The 22,580-nt window shown below is 38.3% G+C and overlaps 1 protein-coding gene across 5 annotated transcripts in view; it reads left to right on the forward strand.

Annotated features, from left to right (window-relative positions):
• The window catches only part of LOC127430833 (dymeclin-like), a 94,133-nt gene that overhangs the window by 51,732 nt on the left and 19,821 nt on the right, over positions 1-22,580 (forward strand). For all 5 annotated transcript variants that reach the window (XM_051680941.1, XM_051680943.1, XM_051680944.1 and 2 more), the window contains 3 exons: positions 2,299-2,404; positions 11,663-11,845; positions 13,941-14,054. In XM_051680941.1, the coding sequence (XP_051536901.1) occupies positions 2,299-2,404; positions 11,663-11,845; positions 13,941-14,054 (403 nt within the window). The remainder of the gene's footprint in view (positions 1-2,298; positions 2,405-11,662; positions 11,846-13,940; positions 14,055-22,580) is intronic.

Below are 22,580 nucleotides of genomic sequence, written 5' to 3' on the forward strand. Positions count from 1 at the left end.
TAGTAGATATTCAGCCTTGGTTGCTCTTGTGTGCTGTTAACACACAGAATGGATGAGAAATGCTTGTAAAATGTATGCTATCTTGCAGTCTTTTGTCTCCCCGGGTGAAAACTGTGACCCATTTTTCAAGCTGGTTTAGAACAACGTCTCGGAGAAACTGCAGTGCCCAGGTTTTTTGGATTTAGCCTCTTTGCTCAGACCTGAGAGGAAACTCTGACCCAAATTAAATACTGTGCAAACTTAAGGCTTCATTAAAAAGAGCTCTTTGATACACTGTGCCATTGTACCATTTGAGAAGTGGATTAAAACAGTTATTCTCTCTCTCTCTCTCTCTTTTTATATATATATTTATATATAAGAGAGAGAGAGAGAGAGAAATATACAATATTTGGCACACTGATTGTTGAATTACGATAGACAAAATTCTCGTGTGTGTGTGTGTGTGTGTGTGTGTGTGTGTTTGTATACAACTGACAAATCGAACTGACAAAGTCTACCATAACTCATCACTCTGTACAACTGTGGTGAGAACAATAGCATCTCAGATTGCTATACTGAGATGCGGTTTGATGCTGTTTTGGTGGCACGAGGGAAACCTAAACAATATTAGGCAGGTGGTTTTAATGTTGTGGCTGATCAGTGTATATACAGTGCATTCAGAAAGTATTCAGACCCCTTTTTTTTTCACATCAGTCTACACTCCATAACCTAATGACATAGCACAAGCCAGAATTTTTATAACTTTGAACATTTATTAAAAAGAAAAAACTGAAATATCACATTGACGTAAATATTCAGACCCTTTGCTATGACACTTGAAATTTAGTTCGGGTGCATCCCATTTCTCTGGATCATCTTTGAGATATTTCTACACTTTGATTGGAGTCCACCGGTGGCAAATTCAATCAACTGGACATGATTTGGAAAGGCACACACCTGTCTATATAAGGTCTCACAGCTGAAAATTAATATCAGAGCAAAAACCAAGCCATGAGGTTAAAAGAACTGCCTGCAGAGCTCAGAGACAGGATTGTGTTGAGGCACAGATCTGGGGAAGGCTATAAAAAAATTTCAGCTGGATTGAAGGTTCCCAAGAGCACAGTGGCCTCCATAATTCTTAAATGGAAGAAGTTTGGAACAACCAGGACTCTTCCTAGAGCTGGCCGTCCGGCCAAACCGAGCAATCGGGGGAGAAGGGTCTTGTTAAGAGAGATGACCAAGAACCCGATGGTCACCCTGATTGAGCTCAAGAGATCATGTGTGGAGATGGGAGAAACTTGCAGAAGGACAGTCATCACTGCAACACTCCACCGATCTGGGCTTTATGGCAGAGTGGCCAGACAGGAGCCTCTCCTCAGTGCAAGACACATGAAAGCACCTAAAGGACTCTCAGACTGTGAGAAACAAGATTCTGTGGTCTGATGAAATTAATATTGAACTGTTTGGCCTCAATTCCAAGCTTCATGTCTGGAGGAAACCAGACACCGCTCATCACCTGCGCAATACCATCCCAGAGGTGAAGCATGGTGGTGGCAGCATCATGCTGTGGGGTGTTTTTCAGTGGCAGGGACTGGGGGATGGTCATGGTTGAAGGAAAGCTGAATGCAGGAAAATACAGAGATATCCTTAATGAAAACCAGGTCCAAAGCACTCAGGACCTCAGACTGGGCCGAAGGTTCAGCTTCCAACAGGACAGTGACCCTAAGCACACAGCCAAGACAACGCAAGAGTGGCTTAGGGACAACTCTGTGAATGTCCTTGAGTGGCCCAGCCAGAGCCCGGACTTGAACCCAATTGAACACACCACATTTTTATGAGAATCAAACTTAAAATAAACTTGAAGCAATGTTCTGTTAATTGAGAAACACTCAAATTAAACATGCTAGCCTATTGTTTTAGTTTATTATATACATTGAAATTTTAATAGGCTAAAGGAGTGTTCAAAAGGAGTGTATCGTAACAACATTAGTACAGTTTTGGGTCACCATTTGATGTCCAATGTACAATCTGGGTTATGAAGCAAAACATGTTAAGAGCCACTGGAACGACTGACTGCGTTTTGTAACCAGACATGTAGAGTACGATCTTATACGTCTATGAGAATGTGGTAGGCAAAACAAACATAGCAGTCATTTGAGAGTGTCATTCATCAAAGTGACATGCTGTTTTTGTTTTCTACTGGTACAGTGACGGACAGGACACAATGAGGCAAACAACCTCACAAAATGATTTCAAGAACGACTTATGCTGTTTCAGTTATTCTAACCATCTCTCTCTCTCTCTCTCTCTCTCTCTCAGCTTGTTTGCTCTGCTGTCAAAGAAGCACAATAAGGTCTTGGAGCAGGCGACGCAGTCCTTGCATGGGCCTGTGGGAGCAGAAGATGGGACCGTCCTGCCCGACTATGTGAGTCACCTTTATCCCTTAGGGAGATATAGAGAAAATGAGAGCCTGAGAGATGGATAGATCTCTCAAAATAATTACTAAAAATGCGTTGATGAAAATCCTTCACATTATCAGGTGTAAATGGGACCGTGACATGGTCATGGAGTATTATTTGTAGTTCATCTGTGTGTGTGTGGGGGGGGGGGGTGTTTAATAAGCAGAGGTGTCTCCAGACAGTAGACAGTCCTTCTGGCTAGACATAAAGAGACATAGTAGACATAAAGCGGGGCAGAACGTAGCTGGCAGTCACCTCCCAATTAGAAGGAATATGGGTAGGGGCTGTTTCAGGAGGTCATCTAGGTCAGAAATTTCAACCCTAGAGGGCAGCAGCCAACCTGCTCTTCTGCCCCCTAGAGAGGGGGGTTGGGTGTCTGGGACAATAGGGATCCAAATGGAGTGTGTGTGAGATGTTTTTGTGTGTATGTTCCACAAACAGCCCGAGGCCAGTGGCTTGCAGATGTCTGCTGTGTGTCTGGGTGGGTCAGACTGCTGTCTGTTGTCCCGATTAAACCTCGCTTTCCTCCTTTGTGTCTATCTGTCGCCTTCCATTCATGTCTACTCCTCTCTGTCTGTCTGTCTCTCTGTCCATCTGTCTTGTTCCACCTGAAAATCTTCACTCTTAAAGGTCCACACTAATTCGTATTTGGCTGAACACTCTTGTTTTCCGTTCCCTAATGCCATTGTTTTCCAAAGTATGCAGCACTACTAGGAAGTGTTTTCAAAAATCTACGTTTCCGGTGGAGGAAAATACTGTTCCAGTGTAGATGCGCGGGGTAAACCTATCAAAATCAAGGGGTGGATTTGGACACAAAACTGCCTCCATACCGTTTCCATGCTGTGTGATTCTCAGAGTGGTTTTTATGGGAAGGATTTCATAAACCATGTTTATCAAGCAAGAGTTTAGACTACAATTGATTTTGCAAGATTTTCTTGTGTCATATCTTACAAGACAAACCAGATTGACACATTGTTTTTGTCTGCTGTCACTGTTATCGCCATGGGATTTCCTTTGTTCTATGGGAACAGACAAACAGTTTGTGATGTTAAGACTGCACGTCTGTACATATGGAGATTTAAAAAAAACGTTCATTGAAACTTGCTCTAAATCTGATTGGATGAGCGTTTAAAGCCATTGTAAAATAGCCGATGTAGTCACATTAACTGAATACTTTATTATTGCACCAATCATTTATTCATAGATTGATCTTAGATTTTTTAAAATGTTGATTGGCAACCAGAAACAGCCTACAGTTTGGATAATGAACTATTACTTGATGGAATGATTGTTTGTTGTTAGTGTTAATGGTCCCACTTTATATTAGGTGTCTTTAGCTGCTATGTAATAACACACACACACATATATATATATATATAAATGTATTGTGTAAATTGTTGTTATTCTGCAAAATTCTCACAAGATTCACATTTGCTGTTTCTGAGTTTGAAGTACGGGTAGGTTTACGGTTAGGGGTTTGGGTAAGGATTGGGGTAGGGTTAGGTTTATGGTTAGAGATAAGGTTAACAGTGTAACAATAGATGTAATTAAATGCGTGGAGTAGTGGTGGCATAGTGGACTAAAGCACTGAACTGGTAAGCAAAAGGTTGTTGGTTCAGTCCCCATAGTCACCACTATTGTGTCCTTGAGCAAGGCACTTAACTCCAGGTTGCTCCGGGGGGATTGTCCCTGTAATAAGTGCACTGTAATTCGCTTTGGATAAAAGCGTCTGCCAAATGCATAAATGTAAATGTAAATGCATGTACTTAAAATGTAAGTACAGTGCAACAACACATATGTACATAATAAGTACTGTACATGCTTAAGTAAATAGCAGTGACACCTAAATCAAGTGGGTCCATGTTAAAATGATTTTTTAACCATTTAGTCCATTTATTTATTAAAGAATTAAGATTGAGAGTGTTTACATGCACGTGTATGCTCTTGATAACTACCAAAAATCAACTTATTAAAAATTCAGACAATGCAAGAAAACCGTGTTTACATGACACTTGAAATTGTCAGGCTTATCCTCTGCTTTTGATGTCAAAACTTAAACATCGGAATTTTTTTTTAAAAATTGGATTTACATGCAATATAAATCGATTTATGCTTAAAGAAAAAACGCTTAAAACGTTTAGATGACCACACACATTGTCGGCTTTTTAAGCATAATAATCGGTGTAAGATTGTGCATGGAAACATACTCATTGGTGTCTATTATAATATTGCTTTGCCATTGTTTTGCCTTTTCCGCTTGCATTATGAAACTGAAAATAGGTTAAGAATTGTATGAGATTAGTTTTATGTACTAGACGTACTCTTAACAACACCAATGCCCCTTCTCAGTCAACCCAAACCATTTATTGAAACTAAATTGCAAAAACAAGATTTAGAAATCATAGTTTATTACATCAAAACCATGCTTTTATAACGAAAGCTGAAAATTGTTTTTGGTGCTCTGGACCGAATGTATCTGATGCTATTGTTAAATACATTTACATATTTTTACAAAACTCTTATTACTGAGTAAATCAGTTATTGCTGTAGATGAACACCAACACACCTGCAGTTGTGGTATATAATATAATGTCACACACATGCTGTAACAAGCTGTCATTCTAATAAAGGGAGACATTTGCACACACTAACACAGATACGTTTTTGGTGCGGTGTGTTTTTTTGCACGTAGAAGTAAAAATGTAAGTGTGTGTGTGTTTGTTTAATCTGCGACTGTCACAGCACATATGTGGCGTCTCGTCACATTTATTCGGGTCTCAGAGACGCCTGTGACTTCAACCAGCACTGTCTGTACACAGTGCTAATAAATGTGTGTGTGTGTGTGTGATGCACAGAGACTGCTGGCGCTGCTCTCTGTGGCGTGATAATGGGTATTAATACAGGTCAAAGAATGACCCATTTAACGCCTCCCTAAAGACACGTGGACACACGATTGGATGTCTCTTTCTCTGCCCTTCTTTTCTGTCACTATTCTTTTTCAGGCTGCTGTTGAGTGTTTGATTGCTAGTAGTGTGAATCTTTGGGTTGAAAGCGAATTGATTCAGTGCACGGTTCATAGGTTTTCAATTCAAAACAAGTTTTTGCAAATTCAGAACAATTCGATTCACGTTGAAATTCGATTTGATTAACAATTTGATTCTGCATTTATTTATTTTTTTAAATGCATTTCTAGGACTCTCTAAATACTCCTCCCCCTAATGTGTCTTAGGCAAGAAAAAGTAAGACTAAAGACTAAATACTTAAGAGTTTATTGCACCAAAAGCAGCTTGAAAGAAAACACTTTAAATACATGTACATTCACATACAGGCTTCTTGGATTACAACAGTGCAATGTGCCGATAAAAGATTTATCCATGATTTTCCTATCCATGATTTATTTTATTTTATTAATTTGCGTGACGTTTCCAGGCCTGGAGAACACAATTTTAAAATTCCCTGATATTTAAAGGTTTTCCAAACCTGTGGGAACCCTGATTCAGTACAGCAATCCAAATATTACAGCATTAAAGCAATATCATATGACTATATACAGCTTCCTCAAGGCCTCATTTACAAATAAGGAAAAGAGAAGTGCAATATGGACTAGATGACTTCAACTTAAATGTTTTCTCTGTGCCAAATCCCCAACTAAACAATGAAACCAGTACATTGGAACTATTTACAGTATCTTATAGAAAATAAAAAGTTTCCCCGAAATGACAGAATTTTATTTCAGTAGTGGCCACCCAATATTGGCTGCAATCGAAAACGTAGGCAGCTGACTTACTGCCTATTCAGTTAATGGCTCGACGACAACGTGTTAGCATAAAAACTTCCAGTGAGCATCAGTTCTGTGGGCAAAACGGCTTGTTGATGAGAGAGGTCAACAGAGAATGGCCAGACTGGTTCGAGCTGACAGAAAATCTACGGTAACTCACATTTGAAAGCACCTATGATGCCCAAAAACTCTGTCCAGATTGGCTGCCCTCTATGTTTTAGGACACAACACACTAGGAAACCATTCTCAAGTTTTTGAATGTATTTTAAAAGAGTACTATAAAACAAGTAGCTTTAAAATGTTTGGATTGGATTAGCCGAGTTCAAAGCCATTTACAATTAGCCTTTATACACACACACACACACACACACACACCTGTGACCACACATCAGTACTGTATTTTTATGAAAATGTACAAACTTTGCTTTTCATCATGCCTAACAAACACCTCTTAACCTTGGTAAAATCACTGTAACGGAATGCTTATTTTTTAACATCTTTTTTGTTTAAAGTCCTTGGTGACACAAGCATAAATAGCCACAGACCGTCTTATTAACCTTGAAGATGAATCTACATTTGTTCTGTCTTGCTTCATGTTGATGGTTACGTGGCTGTTGCCATGGTGACAGTATGTCTTCCTCTCAGTGTCACTGTAAGCTTGAGACCTGAGAGACTGTGTGACCTGACCTTTGTCGTCTGACCTCTGCCTTTGAGCCTAAGGGCCCGTAACCATAGTGACAGGAGCTTGCCTCTTACTGGCTTAAATGGTATTGACATCACCGTCATTAGCAGATCATTCGACGACACACTTGTGCACGTATGCACACAGATAGTTCTGTCACTGGGTGACTAATGGCTGTCTGGCAGTAGATTTTATTTTCGCTTCCATTCTCTCTCAGAATTTTAACTAATCTGGTTCCAGTTCCTATTCTAAATTACACTTAAAGGCATAGTTCACCCAAAAATGAAAATGCTGTCCTCATTTATTCACCCTTAGTTGTTCAGACACAAAATGAGATGTTAGGCAGAACGTCAGCCTCAGTCACCATTCACTTACATTGTATGGAAAAAGATGCAATGAAAATCAAGGGTTTGATTTGTTATAAATATCAGTCTGGCCGTTCACAAACACTCTAGTTCCGTTCACACATTAACATCTGGCCTGAATTCACCTCTGTCAATGTGTGTGTGTGTAATCTCATTAGTCTATGCTGTAGAAAATCTCTCTCATTCCTGAGTCACTATGAGTTGTCTTTTAATTATCACTCCCCTTTTCTCTCTCTCTGAGTGATGTTGGACATCAGCAGCATTCCAAGAAGTAGTTTTATCCAGCATCTGATACTTGTCAAGAAAATATCCTGCTCTTGATTTAAAAAAAAAAAAAAAAATCAAATAAGAAATTATATTTTGCTAATAGAAAAAGAAGCCTATTTTTAGGGGCCGTTTACACGACAATGTTTTCAACTAAAAACGGAAAACGTTTTATGCATTTTGGCTGTTCGTTTACACGACAACGGTGTTTTGGTGCCTGAAAACGCAAACTTTTGAAAACAGGTTTCAAAGTGCACGTTTTTGAAAACGATGCCGTTATCGTCTCCGTGTAAACATACAAAAACGCGAATTTGTGAAAACGATGACGTCATGCACACGCGTATTACATGTTCAATCTATAGGCATGCGGGCGAGTACTTCAAAACAATGTGCAAGACATTCAAAAATGGTGGACTACAGGACTGTGTTAGTGCTGCTCAAGATTTTGAGTTTATTGACGCTTCTCCAGCAAAGTAATTGTAGTAATAAAGCAACCTCATCGTCCGTCCAGACAAAATTGCTCGATGCTTTCGCCATCTTCATTGTTTGTATTCACTGCTCTGTGGAGAATGATTATGTGCGCAGGTGCGTAGTGTTTCTTTACAAAGTGACATCGCCAACTACTGGCCTGGCATGCATAATACAGCGTTTTTAGTCGTTTTCGCGGATCCGTGTGAACGGGGATCATTTTGAAAACGTTATCGTCTGTACGTGAAACTTTTCAAAAACGCAAAGGAAAAACGTTTCCGTTTTTAGTACATCGTTGTCGTGTAAACGTACCCTTAGGTACTTTTTACAGCATGACATTATTTTCAGGACAATTACATATATTTAGCCCCCAATTCTCAATACTGCAAAGTGAAAAAAAATAAAAGTTTTTATATCATAGTAGTACTCCCTTGGTACTGCCAATAGTTTTCACAGATTTTAATAATAAAAAATGTAAAAGATAATTTAACAATAGCTTTTTTTTTTACAATAGTACAGTAAAACAATATCTGTGCTGCTGTAATGAGAATCATTAAAAAAACAGGAAGAAATAAATGTAAAACGTTTGTACATGTTGCAGCAATGAGAATGTGCATAAGTGTCTTGAAAATAATGTCCTCGATGTAGGATTCGTTTTCTTCATGCAGTGTACTGATTTGGGGTTAAGACACGGACATTTCCTTGACAGGTTTCATGAGAATCACCCGTGATCTGCATGTGTTCGTCAATATGCAAAATGAACATAAAATAGGCTGAATAGAAAAATGATCAGTTGTTTTTTTTTTTTTTTTTTTAGATAGAGACAAAATACCACTACGGAGTTTAATTGGACTAATGGCCTAGTGTTTTCTGTTTAATTGATGTTTATCATTTACATTTAGTGTTGTTTTTTCCCTGCTTTCTGCAAATGCTTTAGAACAGACATGAGACACATTTCTGGGTTGGGACACACCAGTTGAGAATCACTGGTCTAGACAAGTATTTCTTAAGTCTTGTATAATCCCATCCTGCCTGCACTTTTGTTATTAGTGTAAAGGTTTCGTACAAATCAACTTTAATTTTGTTAATAATGATGATGACAAAGGGGGGCCCTGGGTAGCTCAGTGGTAAAAGACGCTTAGTGACTCCAGCCAGGTCTCCTAAGCAACCAAATTGGCCCGGTTGTTAGGGAGGGTAGAGTCGCATGGGGTAACCTCCTCGTGGTCGCTATAATGTGGTTTGTTCTCGGTGGGGTGCGTGGTGAGTTGAGCCGGATGCCGCGGAGGGTGGCGTGAAGTCTCCACACGTGCCATGTCTCCGTGGCAACGCGCTCAATAAGCCACGTGATAAGATGCGCGGGTTGATGGTCTCAGACGTGGAGGCAACTGGGATTCATCCTCTGCCACCCGGATTGAGGCGAATCACTACGCGACCACTAGGACTTAAAAAAGCGCACTGGGAATTGTGCATTCCAAATTGGGTAAAAAAAATAAAAAAATAATGATGATGGCGACAGTCTCCCACCCCTGCGTCCGCAGATCTTTCCCGATGTGTAGGGTGTTGTCATGGGAATGGAGGGCAGGAATTTTCTCCGCCTGGTGGCAGGGGAAGGTGTGAGAAACGGGACCCATAGCGAAGGGCTTCAACTGGGCCTTAATTCATTAACATGACCCCCTTTAAGAACTCTCAGAGGTGCTGTAGAAATAAAGTGGACACTGCTGATTTGAATGAGTTTTATCTATTATGTTTTAAATAGTTAAAAATATGCAAGAATATTTTAATGAAGGAAAAAAACTTTTGAAATAAGAGGAATACAGGCATTCTTTCTTCTGTCTTTCTCTCTCTTTGGGTATTTCTTTCTATCATTCAGTCTTTCTTTTCTTTCTCTTTTGGTATTTCTGTCTGTCTCGTGCTTTTTTGGTCCTCTTTCTTTCTTTCTTTCTTCTGCCTGGTTTTCTTTCTGCCTTTTTTCTTTCATTTCTTTTTTTTTCTTTCTTTTGTGGTCTTTCTTCCTTTATTTTGTTTTTATTTCTGTATTTCGTTCGTTCATTATTTTCTTATTGTATTTCCAAAGGTATTGATTTGTTTTTGTGTGATGTTATGATTGTTGTACAAAAGTCTTCTCTTTTCAAATGAAGATAAGTGTTTTTGAACGTTTTCAAGCTTTTGTGTTTCTCTAAATGCACTCCAAACTGTCCTGAGCTGTCATCTCCTAAAATCACACAATACAGTGATTGATGTGGTAACACTGTGTACTGTATGTGTGTGCATGTGTTTCTATGGAAACTGCACTGCAGATTCTATTATACTGACTTGGTTTAATCCAGAGAGATATTGAACTCCTCAGAATAAGGAATGTAAGAATAAAATTAAGAGTGTGTGTAGAAAAGAGTTGGCTGCAGGCTCAGTATTACGTGAGAGCTGGACTGTGGGAGAAGAGGAAATTTGAAGGTCAAAGGTCGGAGAGACTGAAGGCTGAATGCTAGCTCTTAGGAGACATGAAGCGCTTCAGTGCATGACAAATGGAAGCCTTGATCTGTGAAAAACATTGATATGACACTTTAATCTGTGTAATGCATTGTTAAAATAGTCTTATAAAATAATGCATTTTAATATCCTGTTATCTGCTATATCTTGCCTCAATAACTGTAACTGCAATTATAATTCATTATAATGCTTTCCTATTCAGGGTTACACCTTTAAAGAGAATAATGCATTATAACACATTATAGAATACATGATGACACATGAAGTTTGGTGTTGGAAATGAGTTATAATATGTGTTATAATATGATATATTATTATAGTATAATGCATTATACCTTGCATTGTCCATGGTATGTTTACATTAGTTAATGCACTATGACCTAACAATGAACAAATCGATTTTTTATTAACTAACATAACAAAGATAAATGAATACTGTAAAAATATATTGTTCATTGTTTGTTCATGATACCTAATGCATTAACTAATTTTTACAAATGGAACCTTATTGTAAAGTGTTACCGAATTCATGTTTTTATATATTTATTTTATTATATACATTATGTATTGATTGATATGTTTATTACTCTCAAGATCATGCACCAAATATTGTTTTTTCTAATAAGTGTCTCAAACAAAACTAAATATCTTTAATAAATGTAATAATGTAAACTTGTGACTGCATTTGTAGAATAGGTTCGAAACAGGAATACAAAGTTTGGTGGTTGTTTGCTATTACTGTTGCTCAAACTTTAGGATCAGGGATTTAAACAAACATCACATTTGACTGTGATTATCTGTTATGTATCTGTTTTTGTTTCAGCTGATAACCAATATGACGGCAGATATTGTAACTAAATTGTTTTGCCTGCTTTTAAAACATCAAAACTTTTAATTTAAAACATTTAATGTATAGTAGAAAAGATCGACAACCATTTTTTACTTTTAAGGTTCGAAAAAGAGATGTAATGTCTGCTTCCAAAAAGGACCTAATCTGATCGATATAATAATTAAAAACGCAAATTGTACTGATATTGTCATTAAAATATTGAGCATCCCTGGTAAACGTGCCTATAACACCCAAAAATGCTGTCTTGGAAGGCAGCTCACAAAGTTTTGCTCACAATTCTCTCTTTATTTATTTATTTATTTATTTATTTATTTTAATTTTTTTTCACAGGCTCAGGATCTTAACGTAATTGAGGAGGTGATCAGAATGATGCTGGAGATCATTAACTCGTGTTTGAGTAACTCGCTTCATCACAACCCAAACCTGCTGTACGCTCTGCTGTATAAACGAGAGCTCTTCGAGCAGTTCCGATCGCACCCTTCATTCCAGGACATCATGCAGAACCTCGACACGGTGAGACGCTGAAACTCTGTTCCACACTTTAGAGGAATAGTTCACCCAAAAATGAAAATTCTGTCATTATTTACTCACCCTCATGTCTCCTGTGGAACACAGAAGGTCCATTTTTAAAAAGTCATCACAGGGTTTATTTGCCAAGTATGTTTAATAACAGTTAAAGGTCACTCTGGTCTGTCAAGCTCAAGAAGAAACTAAATAAAACATTGGTTTGAGGTTTGACATTATCAGCATAGCCGGCATTATTTTATTTTAGCTCTCTGTTAATGGTTTTGGTATTTCGTTCTGTTAACCCTTAAATGCATACCTCGGGTCTTTAGTGACCCTTGACCTCATTCCACCTCCTTTACCTCATCCATCTTTGGGATTTGTGCCCACACTTCTTTAGTATTCCTCAATAATAAAATGACAAAATTGCAAAAAAATAAATAAAGTAAAATCTGTTTGTTTTATTACCAAAAGTGGATAGGGTCTTTAGTGACCTGAGATATGTAATAGTTTCGCAGTTTATATTTCCACTTGTATAAATCATATTTTTATGATTATTTCATATCTATTTAAGTTTACTATCACAGGATATCTATTTCTTTGTTTATCAAGAGACAAATGAGACAATTGTTTATGCACACTGGTGGTGAATTATCGGCATATCATATGCGTGAACACATACAAATTATACATGTTTGTTACTCAAAGTGGCACTGTTGTTTCAGTAATTAACTTGATTTATATTTGACATTGATATTTGATGAAGAAGCAACAAGGAAGTAAACTATAGCAAGTTTAACACATGAACAGTTTGATTTGGCTATTGGACAATTAAATTGGACATTTGGGTGTACTACTGAAATTATGCAAGTTGTGTGTCTATTTAGACTCAAAAAGTGCCTGAGAAAATACATATGTATAGCTTATGTGTTAGCACAGTATGTGTTTGACAGCCAGTTGAGTCTCATAAAATTCCAGCTGGGAAGTAATGAATCTTGTTCTGTATTTATTGCATCATCTCTTTGATTTAAAAAAAAATATTTTTTAGATCCATTTGTGATAGATACATGTACGAGGTTGCTAAAGACCCAAGGTATATAATATGTAATAATGTTTGGCAAAACACCCATGCATTTCACTGTTAATCACACAAAGTGAGCGTATGGCTTCAGAAGACTTGAATGAGTCAATTAACTTATCAATTAACGTAGTTTTGTCTGTAGGTGTTGTCCTTTAAGTCTAATAAACACAAAAACACACCTGTCACACTTGACTTTATCTGCCATTTTGATTGTAAATTTTAATGCAGACTGCATGAAAGATATTAGCATTAGCAATATGCATAATTTTGCTGCCTACACTATCGTGTTTCAAAAAGTACCATGCTATTACCATATTGTTTTGGGCATGGTGCCATATGAATACCATGTTTGGAAATGCATTCAGTGAGTGTGTGAAAATGGTAATCATTCAGTGCCATGTTATATATCATTATTCCATGTTACTACCATTTTAATACCATCACAGTACCAAGTAACCGCTGCAGTACTGTGTTAAAAACTGTTTACTGTCTGGCCTTAGCATGCCTACGATGGCTAAATATGTTGCCTATGTAGGCAGTTATCTTGGTTTTGGAACAAGGCTTGTCTGTGTTTGCGAATTAGTCTTTCATGATCTTTTTTTCTAAGCTTTGTTTGACATGTTTAGAAACATTGTGCTTATAGTTGTCCATGTCGTTCTTGAAATCCTTCAGTTTGTCAGGAAAAGATGGTTGAAACAAAACCCTCAGTGCAAACATTCACATAGATGAATGAACATTTACACCAGAGCGACTGCATTTATATTATGCAGTAGGAGCCAGTCAGGGAGTAAAATCCCTCTCTAAAACACACTCACACACACACACACACTCATGAATTAATGCTGCATGACTCACACCAGCCTTAAACGCACACTGCACAGAGTAAAATTCATCTCACAGACCTCTTTAAAAATGTATCCGAAAACTTGCTCTCAGGAGCTGAGATTATCAGCCTTTACAGCATTTTATTTTAATGTTGCCATGGCAATAATATGTGTGTGTGTGTGTGTGTGTGTGTTGCAGGTGATCGGCTTCTTCAGTCAGCGACTAGAGCAGGCAGGAAGTGACCTATCAGTGGAGAGAGTTCAAGAGGTCATCATGAAAGGTGCTGTGGCCCTCCCGAAAGACCGCCTTAAGGTATACACACACATACACACAAATTTGTGATGATACACTGTCACGATCCAGGCTCAAATTCACAAAAACACTCCTTGTATTTGAGCACAGACTGCTGTGACTGCCATCATCGGTCCCGTCGGTTCGCTGGGCATCCCTCCATCCGACTGACCTCTCCACTCTTATTTGTTCCATTTTTTTTAAACCAAAATATCTGACTGTGTTTAATAATAGAATGGTGACATTTCGCTTTTCTCTTAGAGACAGGAACATTCTTTTAAGAAACACCAGCTGTTTGGATCACATACACTAAAACTGCCATCTGTGTGCATACACGCACACACGCACACATACATCAGGTGGTGGCATAGTGGTAAAAATATTAAAACATGAACACAGGGTCCATAATTATCTTCCAATGACGGGTGAATTGAGAATGTTTCGGCCTTGAAACTGTATTTTCAAGACCGATAGTGGATTTTGCCGATGCTATAACTAAGGTGGTGGGAAAAAACATGAACCGATTAATTGGCCGATAGTTTTAAAAAACGATTTATAGGATGTTTAAAAAAATTCTTAGTCTTTTCTTACTATGGTGGGCACAGATATAGAGGCTACAAGAGTCCAGCATGAATAAAATCCCAGTGGCAGTTTGAGCAACCAAAATTCCAGTAATAATCATACAAAAATGAAGATTCGGTGCATTACGCAGGACTTTTGACTATAAACAAGCCTGAAGTACAAAATCAGCTTATTGAAATAAGTCATTTAACAAGTTTACATGCAAATCAGTAAACTGGCAATGCAATAAAACAACGTTTACATGACTTATTACGTCATAACATAAACAGTCATGCGCACAACACCTCTGCACATTGGATAAGCCAGTAAGAACGCTGGTAAAGGTGTTTACATGCAATGCTAAATTAAAGAAATGAGCAAATATCTACCCTTGTCAGTTGGTTTATTCTTAAGCCATTTCATGCATTTACATGAACACACCCATTGTCGGCTTATTAAGCATAATCGATGTAAACACGCTCAATATTGAAAGACTGTAGAATCCTCCTCTGGAGGAACACGGAAGAATAAAAAATAAACTATCTGCGATGATTTAGCCGATAAGGATTGTTCCAAAAAGCCACTATCGGCACCGATTTATTGGTAAAACCGATATATCGGTCTACATCTAGTTTACATGCACACCAATCTGCTGATAACTATCAATAAACAGCTTGTGCAATAGACAAGACAAGAAAACTATATTTACATGAGATAAATCATCTGCGTATTCTCTGCTTTTGACGTCAAAATGTAAAGACTCGTGCAAAGCACTTTCGCATATTGGATGAGCTGGTAAGAATGCCGGTGTTTACATGCAACGCAAAATTAGGGTAATGTCAAGAACGTAATGAACAGAAACCGTTTATGACCATACCCCGATAAAAGAAAACCATTTAAGGTCTTTAGTTGACCTTAAGGGGCGTTCACACTAGACTTTGAGCCTGCAAAATTATTTTGGACATCGCAGTAAACAGGATATGAAGTCACGCGTGGGGGCTTCTGGTTTAAATAAGTAATAAATCACAAATAGCAAATGTTAAAATACACTATATTGCCAAAAGTATTCGCTCACCCATCCAAATAATTGAATTCAGGTGTTCCAATCACTTCTATGGCCACAGGTGTATAAATGCAGACTGCTTCTACAAACATTTGTGAAAGAATGGGCCGCTCTCAGGAGCTCAGTGAATTCCAGCGTGGTACTGTGATAGGATGCCACCTGTGCAACAAGTCCAGTTGTGAAATTTCCTCACTACTAAATATTCCACAGTCAACTGTCAGTGGTATTATAACAAAGTGGAAGCGATTGGGAATGACAGCAACTCAGCCACGAAGTGGTAGGCCACGTGAAATGACAGAGCGGGGTCAGCGGATGCTGAGGCGCATAGTGCGCAGAGGTCGCCAACTTTCTGCAGAGTCAGTCACTACAGACCTCCAAAGTTCATGTGGCCTTCAGATTAGCTCAAGAACAGTGCGTAGAAAGCTTTATGGAATGGGTTTCCATGGCCGAGCAGCTGCATCCAAGCCATACATCACCAAGTGCAATGCAAAGCGTCGGATGCAGTGGTGTAAAGCACGCCGCCACTGGACTCTAGAGCAGTGGAGACGCATTCTCTGGAGTGACGAATCACGCTTCTCCATCTGGCAATCTGATGGACGAGTCTGGGTTTGGCGGCTGCCAGGAGAACGGTACTTGTCTGACTGCATTGTGCCAACTGTGAAGTTTGGTGGAGGGGGGATTATGTTGTGGGGTTGTTTTTCAGGAGCTGGGCTTGGCCCCTTAGTTCCAGTGAAAGGAACTCTGAATGCTTCAGCATACCAAGAGATTTTGGACAATTCCATGCTCCCAACTTTGTGGGAACAGTTTGGGGATGGCCCCTTCCTGTTCCAACATGACTGCGCACCAGTGCACAAAGAAAGGTCCATAAAGACATGGATGAGCGAGTTTGGTGTGGAAGAACTTGACTGGCCTGCACAGAGTCCTGACCTCAACCCGATAGAGCACCTTTGGGATGAATTAGAGCGAAGACTGCGAGCCAGGCCTTCTCGTCCAACATCAGTGTCTGACCTCACAAATGCGCTTCTGGAAGAATGGTCAAAAATTCCCATAAACACACTCCTAAACCTTGTGGAAAGCCTTCCCAGAAGAGTTGAAGCTGTTATAGCTGCAAAGGGTGGGCTGACATCATATTAAACCCTATGGATTAAGAATGGGATGTCACTTAAGTTCATATGAGTCTAAAGGCAGATGAGCGAATACTTTTGGCAATATAGTGTATACCGTTTTCTCAATTTCATGCAACAATAAAAACACACAGCTCTGAAATGTTTATTCTGAAATATTTATATATTTATTCAATGTGTGATGTTTCGATCTTCAAATGGTCACACGTCTTCTCGTTGTACGAATTAACAGATCGGAGTTCACCAAACTTGAACTTTAGTCCACAGAGGAATGCAAAATTTCTGCTTTCGGATGCGTTTCAGTGGAAGTGAATGGAGCTCAAAGTGTAGTGTGAACACACCTTTACACAATGTCGGTGTAACAAGTTCTTAGTTCGGGGCAAGGGAGGAGTCAGGAGACAACAAAGCAGGTTCAAGGTCAGACTTTTTATTGTCTTTCTGCCTTGTGTACACAATCGACTGTAACCGACGATACCAAAGAAATAGGAAAAACTGAGAAGCATTATAAACATAAACAAACACACTATTTCTCTCTCTCTCTTTCTGAGTATGGGCTGTTGTGCTTGGTGAACACTGCCTTTTAAGCCTTCCTCCGCTATCACTATAATGAGAGACAGGTGTTAGAAATAATTATGAGCCAGGTGACGAGCCTTACCGCTCTCCCTCTCCCGCAGACCGACACATGACCACGCCCCCCCATGCCACAGTCGGCTTGTGGGATGTGCTTGTAAACATGCTCATTGAAAACATGTGGTGGTGGCGTAGTGGGCTAAAGCACATAACTGGTAATCAGAAGGTTGCTGGTTTGATCCCCACAGCCATCACCATTGTGTCCTTGAGCAAGGCACTTAACTCCAGGTTGCTCCAGGGGGATTGTCCCTGTAATAAGGGCACTGTAAGTTGCTTTGGATAAAAGCGTCTGCCAAATGCATAAATGTAAATGTAAAACATATATTCTTGTCCTACAAAAATGTAATTATTTTACTGTTTTTCCTTTAAATATTGGCAGCAGTGGAGATTATTGTACCACAGAAATTTCCTCAATTGGAATGCTCGCCAATATCCGATGCATTTTCGCCCCTAATTGCGCCTTTGTTTATTAAATATTTTGGCTGATTTGATCATGCTTTTAGTTACTAATAAAAGTGTCTTTACTCTTAGCTCCATTTTACCATACCACAATTTACTGTTTACCTTTGTTCTGCAGAATTCCACTGATTTCCCCCAAAATGAGCACAGAAAATGCGAAAAGTCAACAGATTTCATCTGGGTCATCGTGATTTTGTTCCTCATTCTTTTGTTTTGGTGGCTTTATTTCAGGAATGCATCACTGCATAAATGTGGTGTCAATACAACAATTAAAGGGGGGGAAAAAGGCTTCCAAATCAAGGCAACAAGATGCAGGACGATTTTTGAGGCCTTAATAATTGTCCTCTGTAACATTACTTTTAGTCAGTTTGAATGTGTTTGTTCACTAAATGCAAAAATGCTTATTGAGAGAACTACTAATTTTTTGTTCAGTTAACTATCAGTTCACAATACGAGAAGTTTCGTTTTGTCACCATTTCCATCTTATATATGGTTTTAAATTACTTTTGCATGAAGTAAACTGGAGTCTTTGTCTCTGAAGAGAGGGATGTCTTGCAAGGCATGAGTATGTGCAATTGTAGACACACAATAGACCTCAGCCTTCAATGACAGTGACAATCAGCAAACCTCATTAAGTTAAAAGATGAGCTCCTAACATCACCACACAACAATTGACTAACAGTGGCAATAAAAAAGAGCAATAACAGCATACAGTCAGAAAACAGCTAACAATAAGCCTATAACACTAACTGCATAATTTATTCATTCTGCTATGCATGCTGGGAACTCGCAAATCAGCAACATTGTCCAATAAATGAACTCAGTTGGGCTAGCATTTGGGGGAATATTGTTGGTCTAACATGTGATTTTATATAGATGCAAAGAAATTCACATTTCCTAGTATCTGTGGTTCAAAAACCACAGATAGCTCAACTTCTGATTAGTAATTTTTCCATTAAGGTGAAAGTTGTTATGAAGACGCACAACAGAACAGCCAACTAGTCAATGAGTGTTTTGTTTTTTTGTAGATTGTTTGTATCTCTTTGTTTTGCTCATGACGTTTTGTGTTGTAAAAAATTCCATCGTTCTTACATTGCCATTCCTGCTCTGTATTATTCTGCAATTTCCGAAAGATTTGGCTAGTTATCATTATATGCTTATTTACTCAAACAGAAATTTTACTTGGCGTTTGCTGATTCATTTTAGACCCTTCATGTAGTTGAATGAAGCTCTGCTTCATCTGACTCACAGCAAGAACGAGAGAGAGAAACATACATGTTTGAGCACAGCTCAGATGTAAGCTTTATTATCGCAAACGACGACTCCTCCAGGGCCGTTCATTAACGTTTATAACACACAGGGGTAATGACATCTCCTGAAGCACAGGGCAATCTCATATCTCTCAACTGATATATGGGATAAAGACTGGAATAAATCTCCAGCACGCGTCTCGTTAGCTTCCCATCCTTACCCACTATCCCCTCTGCTCCCCCTAAATCAGAGGACAAACGGCCTGTATGTGCCGCTCGTCCGCCGTTTAATTGTGTGTCCTATCACATGTTCAGTGTTTTAGATTTCACAGACAGCATTCATCATGTTTATGGGCGAACGAATGAGGCTGCTGCAGAGAGAATCGCTTATCACAGTAGTGTCATGCTGAGTGAGATCTACAGTATGAGCAGTCTGGTGCATATTATGTGCACCAAAATGGCGTGAGATTTTGAAAAATGGCAAGCTCCAATCTGACATGTTAGATTTACGCAATTTCCAAATGTCGAGTGCCTTATTGTTCTTCTAGGAAACGAAGTCTTGTTTGCAGGCTTCCAAGCTGCTACAGTGAAGGCAGCGTTCACAATGATAGTGGTTAATTTGCTCACCTTTTGGTTGCTCGTAGGGGTTCCTAACTTCATACTAATGCAGTACCCAACTTTATCAAACGGCAGATCACATGAGCTTCACTCATGTGGGTTTTTCATAGAATCCTTCATAAAAGAGTTCTAAACCATGAACCAAACCAACCTGCTCTGAGGTGAATCACAACATTAACAATTTGTACGTGCATGCACGTTCCAGGTTTCCCACTTGTCCTGGAAATCCTGGAAAACCTGGAATTTTGCTAAGCAGTTTTCCAGTCATGGAAAAGTCATGGAAAATTAGAAAAATACCTAAATGTCCTGGAAAATAATTATTTGTCCTGAAAAATATTTTACAAGTATTGATATAGTGCAACTTTTTTTCTGTTAAAACACTGCTGTAGTGTTAACTAAAGAAACATTTGAATTATCCAGAGTTTGAGTAAACTTTAGACAACGACGACGGTCGGACCGCAGATAAAAAAATTTACAAAATGAATTCACACCCTGAGGCTGTAGTGTGGTGATGCGGCCTTTACACCTCGGTATGTAAATACATTTTCAATAATTCAATGATCAGAGTCTGCTTATACTGCCGTTACCACATGTAGGGCCCTATGATTTCCACATTGTGGAAACTCTAACCCAGTCATAAAAATTGCATTAGTAATGTAAAATGCGGAATGTCACGGAATTTTACATATTTGGGACGGAAATTAATGTTTGAATGCATAATTAATCTAATAAAAATCTCGATATATCCCAAATGTGATTATTAAACCCAAAAGTCTGCGATTTAATAATTGTTTATTTTTTTATACATGTGCTTCTTTAGCCGGCCGCTTGTATGCTGAAAACACGAGCATCACACATGCTCTGGGTGTATATGTGTGTAATAGATCAGTCCGCGGACCCCTAGTGGTCCATGGCGTAATTGCAGGGGTTTCATAGAATCATTTAAATATATATTTGAAAATTGCGTTGTTGAGAGAGAGAAAAAAAACCCCACAAAAGTCACATCTGTGTATAAGTCGCACTGATAGATGTTGTATGCGGTAGGCATTAGAACCCGGGAGCAGCCACCTGCATGACTTCCCTTTAGCTGCTCAGAATGTCAAAAAACGCTCCGTGAAGATTACCTCAGCATACTGTACACCGTATCACGGTGCATTTGGTCTTGTTTTTAGACCAAAACAAGCATAATGCATAATTTGCTTTAAGTAAGGGTATGTAACAATTTTTCATATTCTGCTTGTTTCATGATAACAAATAAATTAAATAAAATGCGACAAGTACTGTAAACCACATCTGTTTATATGTAACTTACTACTGTAAAACAGTATGACTATCGTATTCTATTCATTCATTAATATTAGCGACTGTCTTTGTGGATATTTCTGATATTTGCAACGCATTCTGCTACAGTATGTATTAATTATCCGGTTCACAAACTGAATGTTTTTACTACGATGAAACATTATTTTGTGGGAATGTTAAGAGTTGTGTTTGTCAGCAGCTAGAGTTTGTTGGTACAAAAATATGATGGACAGAATATTTAAACTGGTTTCATAAAATACTCTATAAAAGCAAAGTATTCTGAATAGGCTATTTTAAAAAGCTACCGTCTCTATGCGTTTTGGTGAGCAGCCATTGATGTTTGAGCAGCGTGTTTGACCGGCTGACATCAATTACAGTATGCATCATGTAAATAAGTAGCTTTGGACTATAAGTCCCAGGACCTTTAGGAAAGTAGAATGATGAAAAAATAAAATAAACACGACTTATACCAGAAAGTACGGTAGGTAGGCCTATATTTGTTTACATGGTAATATTATTTCCAAAAATAGAAAAAAATCAGGGTAAAAGTCAGGTTAATGTTTTTGTGATTAATGTAATTTTAATATAATATAAAAGAAAATTAAGGGGATCTGGGGGTCCTTGAAACTGGTTTGAGATATGATGGGGGTCCAGTACTCAAAAAAGTTTGAGAACCACTGTATACACAGTATGTCACAGATCGCTCTGAAGCGTGCAGCACATACAGACTATATATTTATTTCAGTGGGTTTAATAATCACACTGGGACAAGTAGCAAAATACTTATCCAAAGGTGAGAAACTACCAGAAACGCCAAAATAAAAGCTCAATTTAAATGGACGCGTGAAATGGGAAAAAGATTGTTAAATGTAATTAAATAAAAATAGTAATAATAATAACGTATTAAAGCAATATCTCACATTTGTGATGTTCTGTTGTGCAGCACTTCATTTGACAAAAATATCTCCAGTGTTGTTTCGGATTGTGCTGAGAGGATTTTGTAGAAAAGCACTTGTTGCACAATGTTATGTTGAAAAATGTTATTACTTAAAATAATAAAAATTTTATTTGATTACATTTTTAACAAATTAATTTGATTAGACACCATTTATTTTATGAAATTTAATTAGACTGTTGAAAAAAAAAATAACTCTCCAATAACCACAATTTGAATGTCCTCATGTGTTTTTGCTTAAATATTACAATCATGTGGCACATAAAATGTCTTGGAAATGTCCTGTAAAGTTAGGCCTTGAAAAGAGTGGGAACCCTGACGTTCTTGACAGGCAATGTCTCCATCAAAAAGGTTATTTTAAGGGTTAGAGGAATGTTCTGGGTGCTATACAAGTTAAGCTTAATCAACAGCATTTTTGTCATAATGTTTATTACCACAAAACAATAATAGTAATTTCAACCAAAAATGGAGGTTCCAGTGAGGCACTTACAATGGAAGTGAATGGGGCCAATTTTTTGAGGGTTTAAAGGCAGAAATGTGAAGCTTATAATTTTATAAAAGCACTTGCATTAATTCTTCTGTTAA

The sequence above is a fragment of the Myxocyprinus asiaticus genome, chromosome 40 (genome assembly GCF_019703515.2).
Source record: "Myxocyprinus asiaticus isolate MX2 ecotype Aquarium Trade chromosome 40, UBuf_Myxa_2, whole genome shotgun sequence".
In the NCBI taxonomy this organism is placed as follows: domain Eukaryota; kingdom Metazoa; phylum Chordata; class Actinopteri; order Cypriniformes; family Catostomidae; genus Myxocyprinus; species Myxocyprinus asiaticus.